Source organism: Saccopteryx leptura, chromosome 6 (genome assembly GCF_036850995.1).
Source record: "Saccopteryx leptura isolate mSacLep1 chromosome 6, mSacLep1_pri_phased_curated, whole genome shotgun sequence".
Taxonomy (NCBI): Eukaryota; Metazoa; Chordata; class Mammalia; order Chiroptera; family Emballonuridae; genus Saccopteryx; species Saccopteryx leptura.
In genome coordinates this window covers 70584614-70601381 of record NC_089508.1, presented here as the reverse complement: position 1 = coordinate 70601381, position 16768 = coordinate 70584614, and the positions used below count along the sequence as shown (strand labels likewise).

The 16768-nt window shown below is 38.4% G+C and overlaps 1 protein-coding gene across 3 annotated transcripts in view; it reads left to right on the top strand.

Annotated features, from left to right (window-relative positions):
- The window catches only part of GALK2 (galactokinase 2), a 159411-nt gene that overhangs the window by 29410 nt on the left and 113233 nt on the right, over positions 1 to 16768 (top strand). For all 3 annotated transcript variants that reach the window (XM_066388330.1, XM_066388331.1, XM_066388329.1), the window contains 2 exons: positions 10443 to 10533; positions 14249 to 14395. In XM_066388330.1, coding sequence (XP_066244427.1) covers positions 10443 to 10533; positions 14249 to 14395 — 238 coding nt within the window. The remainder of the gene's footprint in view (positions 1 to 10442; positions 10534 to 14248; positions 14396 to 16768) is intronic.

The window sequence follows — 16768 nt, the reverse complement described above, 5'->3', positions numbered from 1 at the left end:
TAGAAATAGAGTGGACCAGATGGAGAAAGAAACTAGTGACAGTAAAGATAGAAATCTAGAAATGACAACATGGGAAGAAGAGAGAGTCTTGAGTATAAAAAAATGAAAGAACTCTATACAAACTATTTGACTCCACCAGAAAAAGCAGTATTAGAATAATAGGCATTCCATGAGAAGAAAAGCGGGAGAAGGGAGCAGAGAGCCTATTCAAACAAATGTTTGATGAGTAATTCCTAAACCTAGCCAAAGAGCTAGATTCTCAAAGCCATGAAGCAAGCAATACCTAGTAACCTCAATCCAAAGAGGCCTTCTCCAAGGCACATTGTATTAACTGTCAAAAATTAAAGACAAAGAAAGAATTATTAAGGCAGCCAGAGAAAAGAAGAAATTAACCTATAAAGGAAAGCCCTTTAGGTTATCATAAAGTTTCTTAGCAGAAACTCTACAAGCCAGAATAGAGTGGAACCAAATATTTAAACTATTGAAATAAATTTCCAGTCAAGAATAATATATCCAACAAAGTTATCCTTTAAATATGAAAGAGAAATAAAGACTTTTCTAGACATACAGAGGCTGAGGGAATTTATCACAAGAAGACCTCCATTGCAGGAAGTACTAAAGGTAGTTACTGTACCTGAAACAGAGAACAGAAATTCACAAAACTATAAGTAAGATCACCAACAAAATTAACCTTAATGGTGACCACACACAAAAAACCCAAAACTAAGACACACAGCTTTAGAAAAGAGGGAACAGAGGAAAGAAGTATGGAATACCACAGAAACACAAAGGAAAATAACCAATGGAAGCACAGAGCTACCAGAAAACAAAAGATAAAATGGCTATAGGAAATTCTCATACATCAATAATTATCCTAAATGTAAATGGACTGAATTAATCAATAAAGAGACACAGAGTAGCAGACTGGATCAAAAACAAAACCCAACCATATGCTGCCTTCTGGAGACACATCTAAGTTGCAATGACAAAATTAGACTCAAAGTGAAAGCGTGGAAAATGATTTCCCAAGCAAATAACATCAACAGCAAAGCACATGTAGCCATAGTTATAGCTGACAAAATAGATTTCATGATAACAGAGGTAACAAGAGGCAAAAATGGACATTTTTTAATGATAAAGAGGCACTACATCACTTTTTAATATATATGCACCCAATCAGGGAGCACCAAAATATATAAAGCAACTACTAACAGAACTAAAGGGAGAAACTGACAAAAACACAGTCATAGTTGGGGACCTTAATACTCCATTAAAGTTTTAGATAGATCATCCAAACAGCAAATCAATAAAGAAATATCGGCTTTAAATGACACATTAGACCAAATGCACTAATTGACATTTACAGAGCCTTTAATCCTAGAATATTAGATTATACATTTTTCTGCAGTGCACATGAAACATTCTAAAAAATAGACAATATTTTCAGTCAAAAAACTAGCCTCAACAAATTTAAGAAGATTGATATCATACCAAGCATACTTTCTAACCACAATGCTTTGAAATTAGAAATCAACTGCAGAAATAAAGAAAATAAATCTACAAATATGTGGAAATTAAACAACAAATTACTAAAAAATGACTGGTCAAAGAAAAAAGATGAGATCAAAAGATATATATATAGAGAAATGAGACTGACATTATAACATACCACAACTTCTAGCATGCTGCAAAGGTATTAGTGAGAGGGAAGTTTAGATCATTACAGGCCTATCTCAAGATACAAGAGAAATCCCTAGTAAACAACCTGCCATTACATCTTAAAGAACTAGAAAAAGAACAAAAGCAATCCAGAGTCAGTAGAGGAAAAGAAATAACAAAGATTAGAGCAGAATTGAGTGAAAGAACAAAAATGCTATATAAAAAATTAATATAACAAAGAGCTGAGTCTTTGAAAAGGTTAATAGAATTGACTAACCCCTGGCTAGACTCACTAAGAAAAAAAGAGGAAAGACTGATATAAACAAAATCCAAAATGAAAGAGAAGTTGCCACAGACATCACAGATATACAAAGGATAATACTAGAATACTATGAAAATTATATGCCACTAAATTTAACAACCTAGAAGAAATGGATAACTTCTTAGAAATATATAACTTTCCTAGAATGACTCATGAAGAATTGGAAAACCTAATTAGACCGATAAACAAGAAATTGAAAAATAACCATGAAAAAAAAAAGCAGGACCAGATAGATGGCTCCACTAGTGAATTCTACCAAACATTCAAAGAAGGTATGATACCTGTTTCTCAAACTCTTCCAAAAAACTGAAGAAGAGGCAATACTTTCTAACACATTTTGGAGGCCAACATAACCCTGATACCAAAACCTGGCAAGGACAACACAAAAAAGAAATATAGACCAATATCTCTGATGAATACAGATGCAAAAATCCTAAATAAAATACTAGCACATTGAACAACAATACATTAAAAAAATACATCATGATCATGTGGGGTTCACTCCAGGGGCACAAAGATGGTTCAATACATGCATATCCATCAATGTAATACAGCACATTAACAAAATAAAGGATGAAAATCATGTGTTCTTATCAATAAATGCAGAAAAAGCATTTGATAAGATACAACATCCATTTATAATTAAAACAATAAAATAAGTATAGAATGAAAGTATCTCAAAATAATAAAGGACATATATGACAAACTATCAGCCAATATCATACTAAATGGTGAAAAACTAAAAGTTTTTTCTTAAAATTATGAATGAGACAAGGATGCCCATTCTTACCACTCTTTTTTTTTTTTTAAGAGAAACAGAGATAGGAAGGTAGAGAGGAGAAGCATCAACCCGTAGTTACGGCTCTTTAGTTGTTCATTGATTGCTTCTCATGTGTACTTTGACTGAGGGGCTTCAGCAGAGCCAGTGACCCCTGCTCAAGCCAGTGACCTTGAGCTCAAACCAGCAACCTTTGTGCTCAAGTCAGCGACCATGAAGTCATGTCTGTGGTCCCCTGTCGAGCTGTGGATCTCGGGCTTTCAAACCTAGGTCCTCAGCATTCCAAATCAACACTCTATCCACTGCACCACCACTTGGTCAGGCCCATTCTTACCAGTCTTGTTCAACGTAGTTCTGGAAGTTCTAGCCAGAGAAACCAGGCAAGAGAAGGGAATAAAAGGCATCAAGTTGGAAAGGAAGAAGTAAGTGTCACTTTTTGCAGATGACATGATTCTGTATATAGAACATCCTAAAGACCACCAAAAGCTATTAGAAACAATAAACAAATACAGTAAGGTTGTAAGATACAAAATCAATGTACAAAAATCCACTGCTTTCCTATATACTAACTATGAAACTTCAGAAAAAGAAGTGAAAAGAAAAAAAAGCACAATCCCTTTTGCATTTGGAACAAAATAAAATTAAATACCTAGGAATAAACTTAGCAAGGAATGTGAAGGACCTATGTACTGAAAACTACAAAGCATTATAAAATAGATGGAAAAAGACAATGAAATGGAAAGATATACTGTGTTCATGGACTGGAAGAATCAACATAGTGAAAATGACCATATTACTCAATGTAATATACAGATTTAATGCAAACTCCATCAAAATTTCAATGGTGTTTTTTAAAAGAAATTGAAGGAAAAAAAAAATCAGATTTGGATGGAATCACAAAAGACCCTGAATAGACAAAGCAATCCTGAGGGAAAAGAATGAAGCCAGACTATCACACTACCTGACTTTCAGTTATATTACAAAGCTGCGATAATCAAATCAGAATGGTATTGGTAGGAAAACGGACACACAGACCAATGGAAAAGAATTGAAAACCCAGAAATAAAACCACATGTATATGGGCAAATAATTTTTGACAATGGAGTCAAATACATGTAAGAAGAAAAGAAAGCCTCTTCAATAAATAGTGCTTGGAAAATTGGAAAGCCACATACAAAAGAAAGAAACTAGATTATAGTTTTTCCCCATGTACAAAAAATAATTCAAAATGGACCAAAAACTTAAATATAAGATCTGAAACAATAAATTACGTAGAAGAAAACATAGATACTGAATTTATGGATTTTGGCCAAAGAGAACATTTTATGAATTTGACCCCAAAGGCAAAGGAAGTAAAGGCAAAAATAAATGAATGGGACCATATTAAACTAAAAAGCTTCTACACAGCAAAACAAAACAAAAACAAAAAAACTTGACAACAAAACAGAATGGTAGACAACCAAATGGGAGATTTTTGAAACAATAGCTCTGACAAAGGGTTAATAGCCAAAAAATACAAAGACCTCATAAAACTCAACACCAAACAAACAATTGAATTAAAAAATGGGCAGAGGAGCTGAACAGACACCTCTCTGAAGAAGATGTACAAATGGCCAACATATACAGTATATGAAAAGATGCTCAGCCTCACTAGCTGTTAGGGAAATGTATATCAAAACTACAATGAGATATCACCTCACACCTGTTGGATTGGCTGTTATCAACAAGACAGGTAATAACAAATGTTGGAGAGGTTGTGAAGAAAAGGGAACCCTCATTCACTGCTGGTGGGAATGTCAACTGGTATAATCACTATGGAAAACAGTCTGGTGGTTCCTCAAAGTATTAAGAATAAAGTTACCATACGATCCAGCAATCCTCCTGGATTTCTACTTGGAAAACTAAAAAATATTTATTCGCAAAGACAAATTCACCCCTGTGTTCATTGCAGCATTATTCAACGGTGCCCAAGACATAGAGACATGGTGACAACTAAAGTGTCCTTCAATAAGAGAACTGGACACACACACACACACGAATACTACTCAGCAATGAGAAAAGATGAAATACTGCCATTTGTGACAACATGAATAGACCTTGAGAATATTATGCTAAATGAAATAAGTGAGTCAGAAAAAGCTAAGAACCATATGATTTTATTCATATGTGAGATATAAAACTGAAACTCATAGACACAGATAACAGTATGGTGCTTACCAGAAGGAAAGGGGCCAGGATATGGTGGTGAGGGTAGAGGCGGCCAAAAACATGGTGATGGAATGTTTTTTTGTTTTTTTTTTTGTATTTTTCTGAAGCTGGAAACAGGGAGAGACAGTCAGACAGACTCCTGCATGCGCCTGACCGGGATCCACCCGGCACGCCCACCAGGGGTGACGCTCTGCCCACCAGGGGGCGATGCTCTGCCCCTCCGGGGCGTCGCTTTGCGGTGACCAGAGCCACTCTAGCGCCTGGGGCAGAGGCCAAGGAGCCGTCCCCAGCGCCCGGGCCATCCTTGCTCCAATGGAGCCTTGGCTGCAGGAGGGGAAGAGAGAGACAGAGAGGAAGGAGGGGGTGGGGGGTGGAGAAGCAAATGGGCGCCCCTCCTATGTGCCCTGGCCGGGAATCGAACCCGGGTCCCCCGCACGCCAGGCCATTTGTGACAACATGGCCAGGACTGGAATGGTTTGACTTTGGATGGTGGGCACATAATGCAATATACAGATTGTGTATCATAGAAATGTACACTTGAAACCAAAATGATCCTATTAACTAATGTCACCCCAATAAATTTGATTAAAAAATAGAGTTCAGGGAAAAATTTTGTTTTGGCTATTCTAGATTTCTTGCATTTTCTCATTAATTTTAGAATCAGCTATTCAATTTCTATGATGAAGCATGTGGGGATTTTTATTGAGGTAGTGCTGAATATATAGATCAATTTGGGAAGAACTGACATATTAACAGTATCTATTCTTCTAATACATTGACACAGTATATCTCTCCATTTATTTGGGTCTTTAATTTCTCTCAGAAGTATTTTGTTATTTTGAAAGTGCATGTTTTGTACATCTCTTGTTAAAGTTTTCTCTGAGTATTTATATTTTGATCCTATTGTTATTGTAAATGGTCTAGCCTTGTGCCTGACAGAAACAGGGTAGGTACTGGGCAAATGTTTGTTGGATGAACAGGTGAATGAATGAATAAAATGTGTAAGTGGGAAGTGAGTCACATCTGTTCATTTTGAGGACTTTTTTCTTAGCATTCTACAACATCGGTATAAGAATGGAGACAGCAGATAGGTGATGTCATGCAGGAGCAAAGGTTGGGAAGATGAGTGCCTGTTTTTGAACCTTACAGAAAGGCTAGGCAGAGAGCCAAGACATGGATGGAAAGTGATACTCTAAACAAATGGCATCTGAAAGAAAGCAGGTGCAGCCGTACTTAGGTCAAAATAGACTTCAAGCCAAAAGAGGTAACAAGAGACAGAGATGGGCATTATATGATGATAAAGGGGACATCAAGAAGACCTAACATTTATTAATACATACACACCCAACTCAGGAGCACTAAAATATATAAAGCATCTATTATGAACAGACTTAGAGGGAGAAACTGATAGCAACGCAATAACAGATTTTAGCACCCCACTTACACCCTTGGATAGATCCTTCAGACATAAAGTCAACAAGGAAATACTGGCCTTAAATGACACATTAGACCGCATACACTTTATTGATATAGATAGAGCATTCCATCCAAAAGCAACAGAATATACATTCTAAGTACCCATGGAACATTTTCAAGGATAGACCATATGTTGGGACACAAAACAAATCTGAATAAATTTAAGAAGACAAATCATACCAAGCATCTTTTCTAGAAACCAAACTCAAAGTCACGGAAGGTTTGTGAGCTAAATGAATTCAAAATAGATGCCATGAAGAAAGTCAATGACATGAAAGAAAATTCAGAAAGGCAATTCAAGGAGCTTAGGAATAAAATTCTCATTTTCTTTTTGTGCTATCTGCTTAGCATGATGATTCTTGGTGCTTGGTGGGTTGTTCCTCTGCCAGTACATTTGAAGTATGGAACACTTTTCTTACTTAGGTACAGCTTTGTTTGAACAATCCAGCAGGTTGGTAATTAGAGGCCTTTTATTTTCTCCCCAGGAGGTGGTGCTATAGCACAAGTTTTTGGTTTCTCTGACCTGAGCTGTCTGTATTTGAGAGCCATTTCCCCCCTCCCGCTGCCTCTGCCAGAGGTGTCCCAGGTGTCCTCTTCATTGCTGCTTGTGCCTCTGGAGTCACTTGCTGTCGTCGCTGGTTTTGCCGTGGTTGTGCGTGTTGTTGCCAGGGTCACAGGGATAGTGAGTGCCCCGTTGCTTCTAGGGTCGATTGAATCGCGGGCAATTCCTTGTGGGGAGATGGCAGGGTTGGGTCTAGAACCTTGGTGCCACTGCTGCCTGGTGGCTGTTTACATTTTTTAGTCAGGAGGTCAGAGACTCCTGTGCTGCCTCCGCTGCTGCTGTGCTCTCTGGTGGTTCAGCACCACTGCGGCCAGGGGAGGGCGCCAGAGTCCTTGGTGCTAGGCCACTGCTGGCCTTTTCTTGTATCCCTCTCTCCCAGGGTGGGAGTGCTGGAGTTGCGCCTTGGTCTCCACCGCTGCTCCTGTGCTCCTAGGGCTGCGGACTCAGCTGCCACCCCGGGGAGCCAAGGTCAGGAGAAACATACTTGTTGCTCCTATACATTCCAGCCCACCACCTTCAGATGTACAGATGTGTGGCTCTCTCAGGCATCCTAGTGTCTTGAGCAGAGGAATCTTTCTTGAGTTATTGATGTCCCACTAGTTGCAGATTGAAGGGGAGAGACAAAGGGAGCATCTTACTCTACTATGACGCTGACATCACTCTCCCAATATATTTTAACATCTGTAGGTGCCCATAAAGAGCTTATGATCTGGAGTCAGACTGTGTGTGTCCTTATTGTCACCATACCTCTCTGAATCTCCAGAAGACCTTCTCTGTCCAACCCATTACGCTTGCTGTAGAAATGATGCCCTCTTGGCCTCGTATCCCACCCCATATTACATACCATCACATGGCAGTGATGTGTGATTACTTGTGTTCATGTTGTCTTGGCTAGATTACAAATGCTTCACAGATAAGCCGTTTCTTTTTGCCTTTATATTCCTCAGAATATCTTTCTACCTTAAGTGGTCTTTAAATATTTTCCTTAGGAGGTGATGTATTCATGTTATTGAATGATGAAAATACATACAAGGCATCTTCTAATGTGAGTGGCATATAGTAGGTATTTAGTAAATTATGTGATGAGCACTCAGTATGGGGAATGTTGCTTATTTTCTTATTTCTATTATTTATTTATATTTATTGATTTTACAGACGGGGAGGGGGGGTGGTGGTGGAGTGAGAAGTATCAGCTCATAGTTTCTTCACTTTGTTTGTTCATTGCTTGCTTGTTGTATGTGCCTTGACCGGGCCAGCCCAGGGTTTCAAACCAGCAGCCTTAGTGTTCTAAGTCTGCACTCTATCTACTGTGCCACCACAGGCCAGGCTATTTTCTCACTTTTAAGTTAATCCTTACTCCCTCTTTCATTTTATTTTGTCCTTTGGCTGATTTAGAAGCCTATCTAGTTTTCATTGTGAAATAATTTTCAACTTACAAAGAAGTCACAAAAATAGTACAAAGAATTCCCACACATTAGCTGGCGTGTCCTCATGCATTATATCAGGGGTCCCCAAACTACGGCCCGTGGGCCACATGTGGCCCCCTGAGGCCATTTATCCGGCCCCCGACGCACTTCCGGAAGGGGCATCTCTTTCATTGGTGGTCAGTGAGAGGAGCATAGTTCCCATTGAAATACTGGTCAGTTAGTTGGTTGATTTAAATTTACTTGTTCTTTATTTTAAATATTGTATTTGTTCCCATTTTGTTTTTTTTTACTTTAAAATAAGATCTGTGCAGTGTGCATAGGGATTTGTTCATAGTTTTTTTTATAGTCTGGCCCTCCAATGGTCTGAGGGACAGTGAACTGGCCCCCTGTGTAAAAAGTTTGGGGACCCCTGCATTATATCAAGGAAGCACATGATGTCCCTTTACTAGTGATGCTAATTTTGATTATTTGGTTAAGCTGATGCCTGGCAGATTTATTTACCATAAGGTTACAGTTTTTTCCCCTTGTAATAATTATCTGGTGGGGAAGTGCTTGAAGTGTATATACATATCTTATTTCTTATCAACTTTTTACTTATTAATTTTAACATGCATTGATGATTATTTCCTGAAACAGTTATTGAGGGGTTTGCCAAATAGTTATTTTTTTTTTAATTTCCATCATTTTTCTACATCTATTTGTTGGCATTTTACACTAAGGAAGAGCTTTCCCTTCTCTTTCATGTAGCTTTTTGTTCATTTGTTAATTATACAGGCCTGACCAGGTGGTGGCACAGTGGATAGAGCATCAGTCAGGGACACTGGGGACCCAGGTTGGAAACCGCGAAGTCACCAGCTTGAGCGCGGGTTCATCTGGTTTGAATACGGACACACCAGCTTGAGCCCCAGTTTGCTGGCTTGAAGCTCAAGGTTGCTGGCTTGAGCCCAAGGTTGCTGGCTTGAACAAGGGGTCACTGACTTGGCTGGAGCCCCTTGGTCGAGGCACATATAAGAAAGCAATCAGTGAACAACTAAGTACTGCAACTATGAGTTGATGCTTCTCATCTCTCTCCCTTCCTGTCTGTTCCCACTTCTGCTCTCTCTCTAAAAAAAAGAAAAAAGAGATTAGCATAGATTCAGGGCATCTCATTTTATTCCATGAGTTATGATCCATTAGCATCATTATTTATTTTATGTATTCCTTTTTCTCTTAAATTGTACATCTGGTAAAATTGGAAGGGTGGCAGAGAATGTGGGGCAAGATGGCTTTGAGCACTTCTGCTCCAGTTAGAGGTATGCCAAACAGCAGGTCCAAAGCAGAAAGTTTACACTAGCTTAACAAGGACCATCATGAAATAAAAAGGGGTGTAGATTATGCTAAAATATATTGGTTCCTGCCTGACCAGGCGGTGACGCAGTGGATAGAGCATCGGACTGGGATGCAGAAGGATCCAGGTTCGAGACCCCAGGATAGCCAGCTTGAGCATGGGCTCATCTGGCTTGAACAAAAAAGCTCACTAGCATGGACCCAAGGTTATTGGCTCGAGCGGGGGGGTTACTCAGTCTGCTGAAGGCCCGCGGTCATGGCACATATGAGAAAGCAATCAATGAACAACTACGGTGTCACAACGAAAAACTGATGATTGATGCTTCTCATCTCTCTCCGTTCCTGTCTGTCTGTCCCTATCTATCCCTCTATCTGACTCTTTCTCTGTCCCTGTAAAAAATAAAAATAAAAAAAAAAATAAATATATTGGTTCCTCTCTGTTTCAGGAAATAAAAAGGGTCAGTTGGAAGTGGTTTAGTTAGTAAGGTCACTATAACTTCTCTTAACTTTTAGCAGCTGGAGATGTTTGTTGTTTTTGGGAAGACTGTGAAATGCATATATTGAAAGTAAATGGGAAATAAAATGTCAGGATCACCTCTTTGGCACAAGATGGCAGCAGTCAGCCATTGATTTTGTAGCCCGAGGTTTCTAGTCTTAAATTTATGGTGTCTTTTGTTTTTGCAGGGACTTCACTACTAGTGCTGATAACATTCAGATTGACAAAACCAAGCCCCTATGGCACAACTATTTCCTATGTGGATTTAAAGGAATTCAGGTAAATTTGTTTTTAAGGCACCCACTAGCATTTGAGATTATGATGTTTATTATATCAAGATTTATTTTATTTACTCTATATTTTGTCTCCTTTCAATTCTAACTGTTGTTTCTGTTCTGTTTTGCTAATTTATGTATTTCAGGGGATGGGGTAGGTATGATTTTTTCTAGGTGATGTTCAGAGGGAGCAATAGTGGCTGTTCATAAGTTAGGTGCATCTGACATCTTTCTGGTTTTTAAATTTTTTTCAAATTTTCTTTTGAAGGATACATTCTAGTAATATTATTCATATTTTGTCCTAGGCATATAGAGGTGTGCACTGTAATAGTATTTATAGTTGAACAGCCCAGGGTTTGAATCTGGGTTCTACCCAGCATTATTTATTTAAACTCTTTTTTTTTTTTTTTTTTTCATTTTTCTGAAGCTGGAAACAGGGAGAGACAGTCAGACAGACTCCTGCATGAGCCCGACCGGGATCCACCCGGCACGCCCACCAGGGGCGACGCTCTGCCCACCAGGGGGCGATGTTCTGCCCATCCTGGGCGTCGCCATGTTGCGACCAGAGCCACTCTAGCGCCTAAGGCAGAGGCCACAGAGCCATCCCCAGCGCCCGGGCCATCTTTGCTCCAATGGAGCCTTGGCTGCGGGAGGGGAAGAGAGAGACAGAGAGGAAAGCGTGGCGGAGGGTGGAGAAGCAAATGGGCGCTTCTCCTGTGTGCCCTGGCCGGGAATCGAACCTGGGTCCTCCGCACGCTAGGCCGACGCTCTACCGCTGAGCCAACCGGCCAGGGCTATTTAAACTCTTTAGTCTCGGATACGCGATCTATAAAATCATGTTATTGCCATCCCAAAAAAGGGTTGTTGTAAGAATTACATAATAGTGGGCATTCAATAAGTGGTAACTAATATTATTACTACTTCAGATGGAGTTAAAAAAAAAGATGTAGTAAAATTTACTAGAATAAGTATTTTCTTAGAAACTTTGAATAAATACCTTAAACATTTCTAAGGTCATGTACAAAGACAAGAAAAGAAAATATTTCTACTCCTCTAATTAAAAAAAGGTATTAAAGACAAACAGAAAATTGATTTGCTAAATCAATTTAATTTGTTTATTAAAATCCATGTTTTAGACAGCTTGTGTTCCTTACTGTCTGGTAGTCCTATATGATACTTCGTCATGAGTAGCCTAGGACTCAGTGACCTGTTACAGAAATACGTCACATTTATTTTTGATGTGTTGTCTTGTACTCTAATACAGTGGTCCCCAACCCCCAGGCCACGGACCGGTATCAGTCCGTGGGCCATTTGATACTGGTCCGCAGAGAAAGAACTTACATTATTTCCGTTTTATTTATATTTAAGTCTGAACGATGTTTTTTTTTTTTAAATATAATTGGAATGTAACTACTTTTTTTTTATTGATTGATTTTTAAAGAGAGAGGAGAGAGAGAGAGAGAGAGAGAGAAGGGGGGAGGAGCAGGAAGCATCAACTCCCATATGTGCCTTGACCAGGCAAGCCCAGGGTTTTAAACCAGCAACCTCAGTGTTCCAGGTCGACGCTTTATCCCACTGCGTCACCACAGGTCAGGCTGAACGATGTTTTATTTTTAAAAAATGGCCAGATTCCCTCTGTTACATCCATCTAAGACTCACTCTTGATGCTTGTCTCGGTCACGTGATACATTTATCCGTCCCACCCTAAAGGCCGGTCTGTGAAAATATTTTCTGACATTAAACCAGTCTGTGGCCCAAAAAAGGTTGGGGACCACTGCTCTAATATGGTGATTCTAGTCTTGAAGTCCCTCCCTTCCTCCTTCCCTTTCTCCTTCTCTCCTTCCTTCCCCCAGACACATGGTAATAACTTATGAGAAAAGTTATTTGCTGGTTTTAAATCTTCAGATGAATTGGCTTGTCATATGTGTTAGGAGGAATTACAGTATTTGGAAGCATTTACCTGGCAAATGAAATTTGATCTTCCTTATAACAATAAACCTTTTGTAGCCCATAAGTAAAGTGACCCAAAGAACGCATGTTGCTTTGTATTGCTTTTGAGAATTTCATGTCTTAAAGCCTTCCTTTTTGGTGTGATAACTCATGTGCAAATGAATTTTTGGCAGAAAAGTAATTTAAAGTTAGCCTGTTCAGAAACCTTCAAATTCAAATACTAGAAAGTTCCTGAGAATAATCTGTTTATATTAAATCGAACATGTTTTCCTTTTGGGATAGAGCTTTTACAGAATTTGGCAAAACCCATTTGCATTTTTGAATCTGTTGTACATTTTAATTTAAACATTGCATGATAAGTTTGTAAGTATGATTCACATTCACAACACCCTGTGAATCAGTTTATGGTTAAATAGCATTTAACAAGGATTTTTAAAAACAAGCTGTCTTGATGTTCTGTATGAAAGGGCACTGGCAGCAACAGTGTTTCAGTTTATAAATTGCTTGTATTTCTGGAAAGGAAATTTTTAGATGACTTGAAATCAAGAAGGGAAGTACATCCAACTGAATTTCTTCTTTCATGCTGCATTAATTTTGCCAGTTTAGGAAAAAAGGAAAAAAAAAAAAAAAAAAAGGAAAAAAACCCAGTCTTTTATTTGTAGAGTTTTGTTGTTACTTTGGTTTTTTTAACTAGTTTATTGCAATTCCCCCTAGAACAATATGTATGATAAAATGCATAATTATGTAATATAATAGTATTTTGTACTTTGGTCTTGAGCCATTTGAATAATTTGTAAACACAACGGTACTTTTCTTGATGAAGAAGTGGCATTGAATTTATTTTTAATCTTAGAGCACAAAAATCATATGAGATGATATTATCCTAAATATTATCCTACGTATTCATCTATGTATCCTAGAGCTTTCCATCTTTAGATCAGTCTGATTGTTTCTTTGGGCTCTCTTATTTGGAGAAATAAAGTTTCTCTGCTTTGTTTAGAGTCTGCATTCTTATTTGTGGCTGAATGCTAATTTGGCTGTCTTGAAAGTTACCATATGGCTAAATTGTATCTACAAACTCTAGTAAAAATCTGGATTTCCTCATATAGCTGACTTACATTAAATCACAGTGACAGTGTGCTGGCCCAGGCTTCTGATTGCAATGGGGAAGTTCTCAACTAGAAATCAGAGACCTGGGTCCCACTCCTCATTCCCTACAGATGATCTTGGGAAAGTCTCTTAATCTTTTGGTGCCTAGGTCTTTTTTCCCATAAGTAAAACAGAAATGGGGAAGTTTGGAGTGCTTTTTTTTCAGAGCACCAAGGACACTCCATAAAAATAAGCTACTGCCTGGTGTTAGACTTTTACAATCACAGAGGGTTTTGATGTGCTACATAGCGATTTAACCTGTCTTGCTAATAATTGTGTATTTCTTTTCTTGCTACTTGAGAAGTTTAATTATAACTCTTTAATATTTTTTTCATATCTGTTTAAATCAATTAATATTCAAGAAAAAGATAATTTAGGGCAATTTTATGAGATGGATCAGTAGCTTTTTGTGGAACAAAGTAAAGAGTATAGTAATCTTATTACCATACCCTTACATGAAATGTCACAGACTCAACTGAACTGAATTGCACAAGTAGCTTCTATAAATAGCATAATAAGTCCGTTGATAGTCTTTTTCTCCTTGGGGAATAAAAGAACACTTTGCTACTCCTTGACTCCAACAGCAAAGTTGCTAGTGCTGTCTTTTCTTCTATTCTTAGGAACACTTTGGTCTTAGTAAGCTGACTGGGATGAATTGCTTGGTGGATGGGACCATCCCACCCAGCTCTGGCCTCTCCAGCTCCAGTGCTTTGGTCTGCTGTGCAGGCCTGGTGACGCTCACAGTTCTCGGAATGAACCTATCCAAGGTAACCATCCTGAATGTGTTAGCCTCACAGAAACCTCTTCCTCTAAAGACAGTAGCATCAGAATCTCAAAATTAGAATGCCTCCTTTTGAATGAAAAACTTCGTCTCTTACTTAAAGGACTGTACATGTATGTATTGCAATTTAACAAGTCCTGCTTGTGATAAACCACTCCAGGGTAGCTGACACCTTCCAAACAGTGAGTAGATCTGTGAATGACTATATTAAAATGCTCTTAACCGAAGTGCACTTTAATAAGTGTGAGTTTGAATGCATGGATATTTTTTAGGTCACCTCATTAACAAGCTTAGAACAAGAAATTCTAGGACTCATGGTTGGTCCTGCTTATTTTCACCCAAAACTTTAAATTAAATATTTGACAAGCAGTGGGTAAAAACCAGGCAATAAAGGAACTGAACAGCATATCTGTTTATGCCAGCAGGTTAGTCACTGAAATAAACTACTTTGTCTTTTTTTTCTTCTTCTTAATATTGCATTACAAAGAGGAAATGCTTATTTAACGGAAACATAAATTGTACAGGAGGTCAGAAAGCCTTAACTTCACAAGTTCACATAAATCTCTGAGTTTGCAGTTAAGAGCAGGTGTGCTCAGCGTTAATTAATGCTTTGAGTTCTGGTCCAAATGAAATGTTATCCTAGGTTCTTTTTATCCCATGTATGTATTCTACCAAATTTATAAATGGTTTGGGAACACAGAGCATCAGAAGATCAAGAGAAAAGACATATACATGCTTGGTTTTTTGTAAGCCTGTGTAAACTTCCAGTTTTAAAATTTTATATGTAAGAGAAAAGAGAGAAATGAAGGAGAAAGCAAAGCCTCAGATAGAATTTCCCTTAGCCATCATATATAACTGTGTATTAATTAGTTCTTTGTAAGCAATGGCTTATTTGGAGGGAAGGATGATATATAGTACTGGTAATTATTTATTTGAGAGGAGAGAAAGTAAGGGAATGAAATTCCATATATAAAATTTGTTCATCATGTAACTATTATTTATTTAGTGGCTACTGTGTGCCAGGTAGTGTTCAAGGCATTGGAAATATACTAGCAAATATACTAGTTTTACCCCTTACACAGTGGGGGGATTCAGCCAGTTCATACCAGTTCAGCAGAATTAATACCTAATTTTTTAGTTCAGTGAACCGGTTGTTAAAATGGCACCTGTCATCAGGGTTCTCTCTAAGGTGGGCACCTGGGCAACCGCCCAATGTGGAAATCACAATTTGCATTTTTTACTCTTTTTTAATGTTCATCTGTGCAACAGTGTATTCTAAGTGCCTGTAGTGTTCATTCCATCCATAGGTGAAAAAAATTGTGAGGACACCAAGAAGCAATATGGAAATATCTTAAATAATGGTTGTATTGTTTCTGTCAGGTAGTAATATTTGTTCACTAATATTTTAAAACTCTTATAATCTAGTTTTGTGTACCTTTTTTATTCTTATTTAAGTATTAGATGCATGAAATTATAAATTACTTTTTGGTATATCAGTTTTTTTATACTACTTAAAACGGTCATTAGGGCAGAGAATCCCACCATTGTCCTTATAGTGCTTGTGATCAAAAAAGGGAATAGACACAAGTAAATAGCAACTAGAATAGAGCGTGTTGGTCAAATAAGTTTGTAAGTAACAATATATATGTTTGTTCGCTTATAGTTTGCATTGGATTTGGGGGACAGGCTGTAAGCAGGCAGGATTCTTATAGCCTAAGGCTTAGTTTTAAGACTAAGCCTTTCCCACCCTTTTTGATGTGGGGTTGTGCACTCTCATGAGGAATCCCATTATGCCTCAGATAAGTGACTTTGTATCAGAGACTTCCTTGTTTGTATATTGGATTAAAGGTTTTGATTTCTACACTATAAAATGGGACAGACCGGGAGCTTGCTCTCTCTCAGTTCCTGAGATTAACATTAGAGGAGAGAGCAGAGAAAGGAGAGCAGCAAAAGGCCACATGAAGGAGGCCAGGAGAAGCAGCCAAGATAGCAGAATACTGAAGGAGAAGCCAGTTTGTGCAGAGTTTGTGCAGAGAGAAGGAGATGGGAAACAGAGGTGAATAAGGCTAGTGAGCTAGAAACCTTTGATTCTAGAAAACTCGGATAAATCAGTAGCTTTGTGAGCACTGAATGAGTGGGTTTTGGAGCCCAGTGTGTGTTTTTACTCACCTGCCAGATGCAAGCTAGAATTAAAGTTAATGGCCCACCAGTTATTGGCTCCGTTGTTTCATTACTGACTGTCCGAATCTAATGCGAACCTGCATGAGCCAGGTGGCTGTTATGGTGGCCGTGGCTACTGGCTTTACAGAGTGTGATAAATGGATAGTGTGCTGTGGCAACAGATCTAACCTAGATTTAG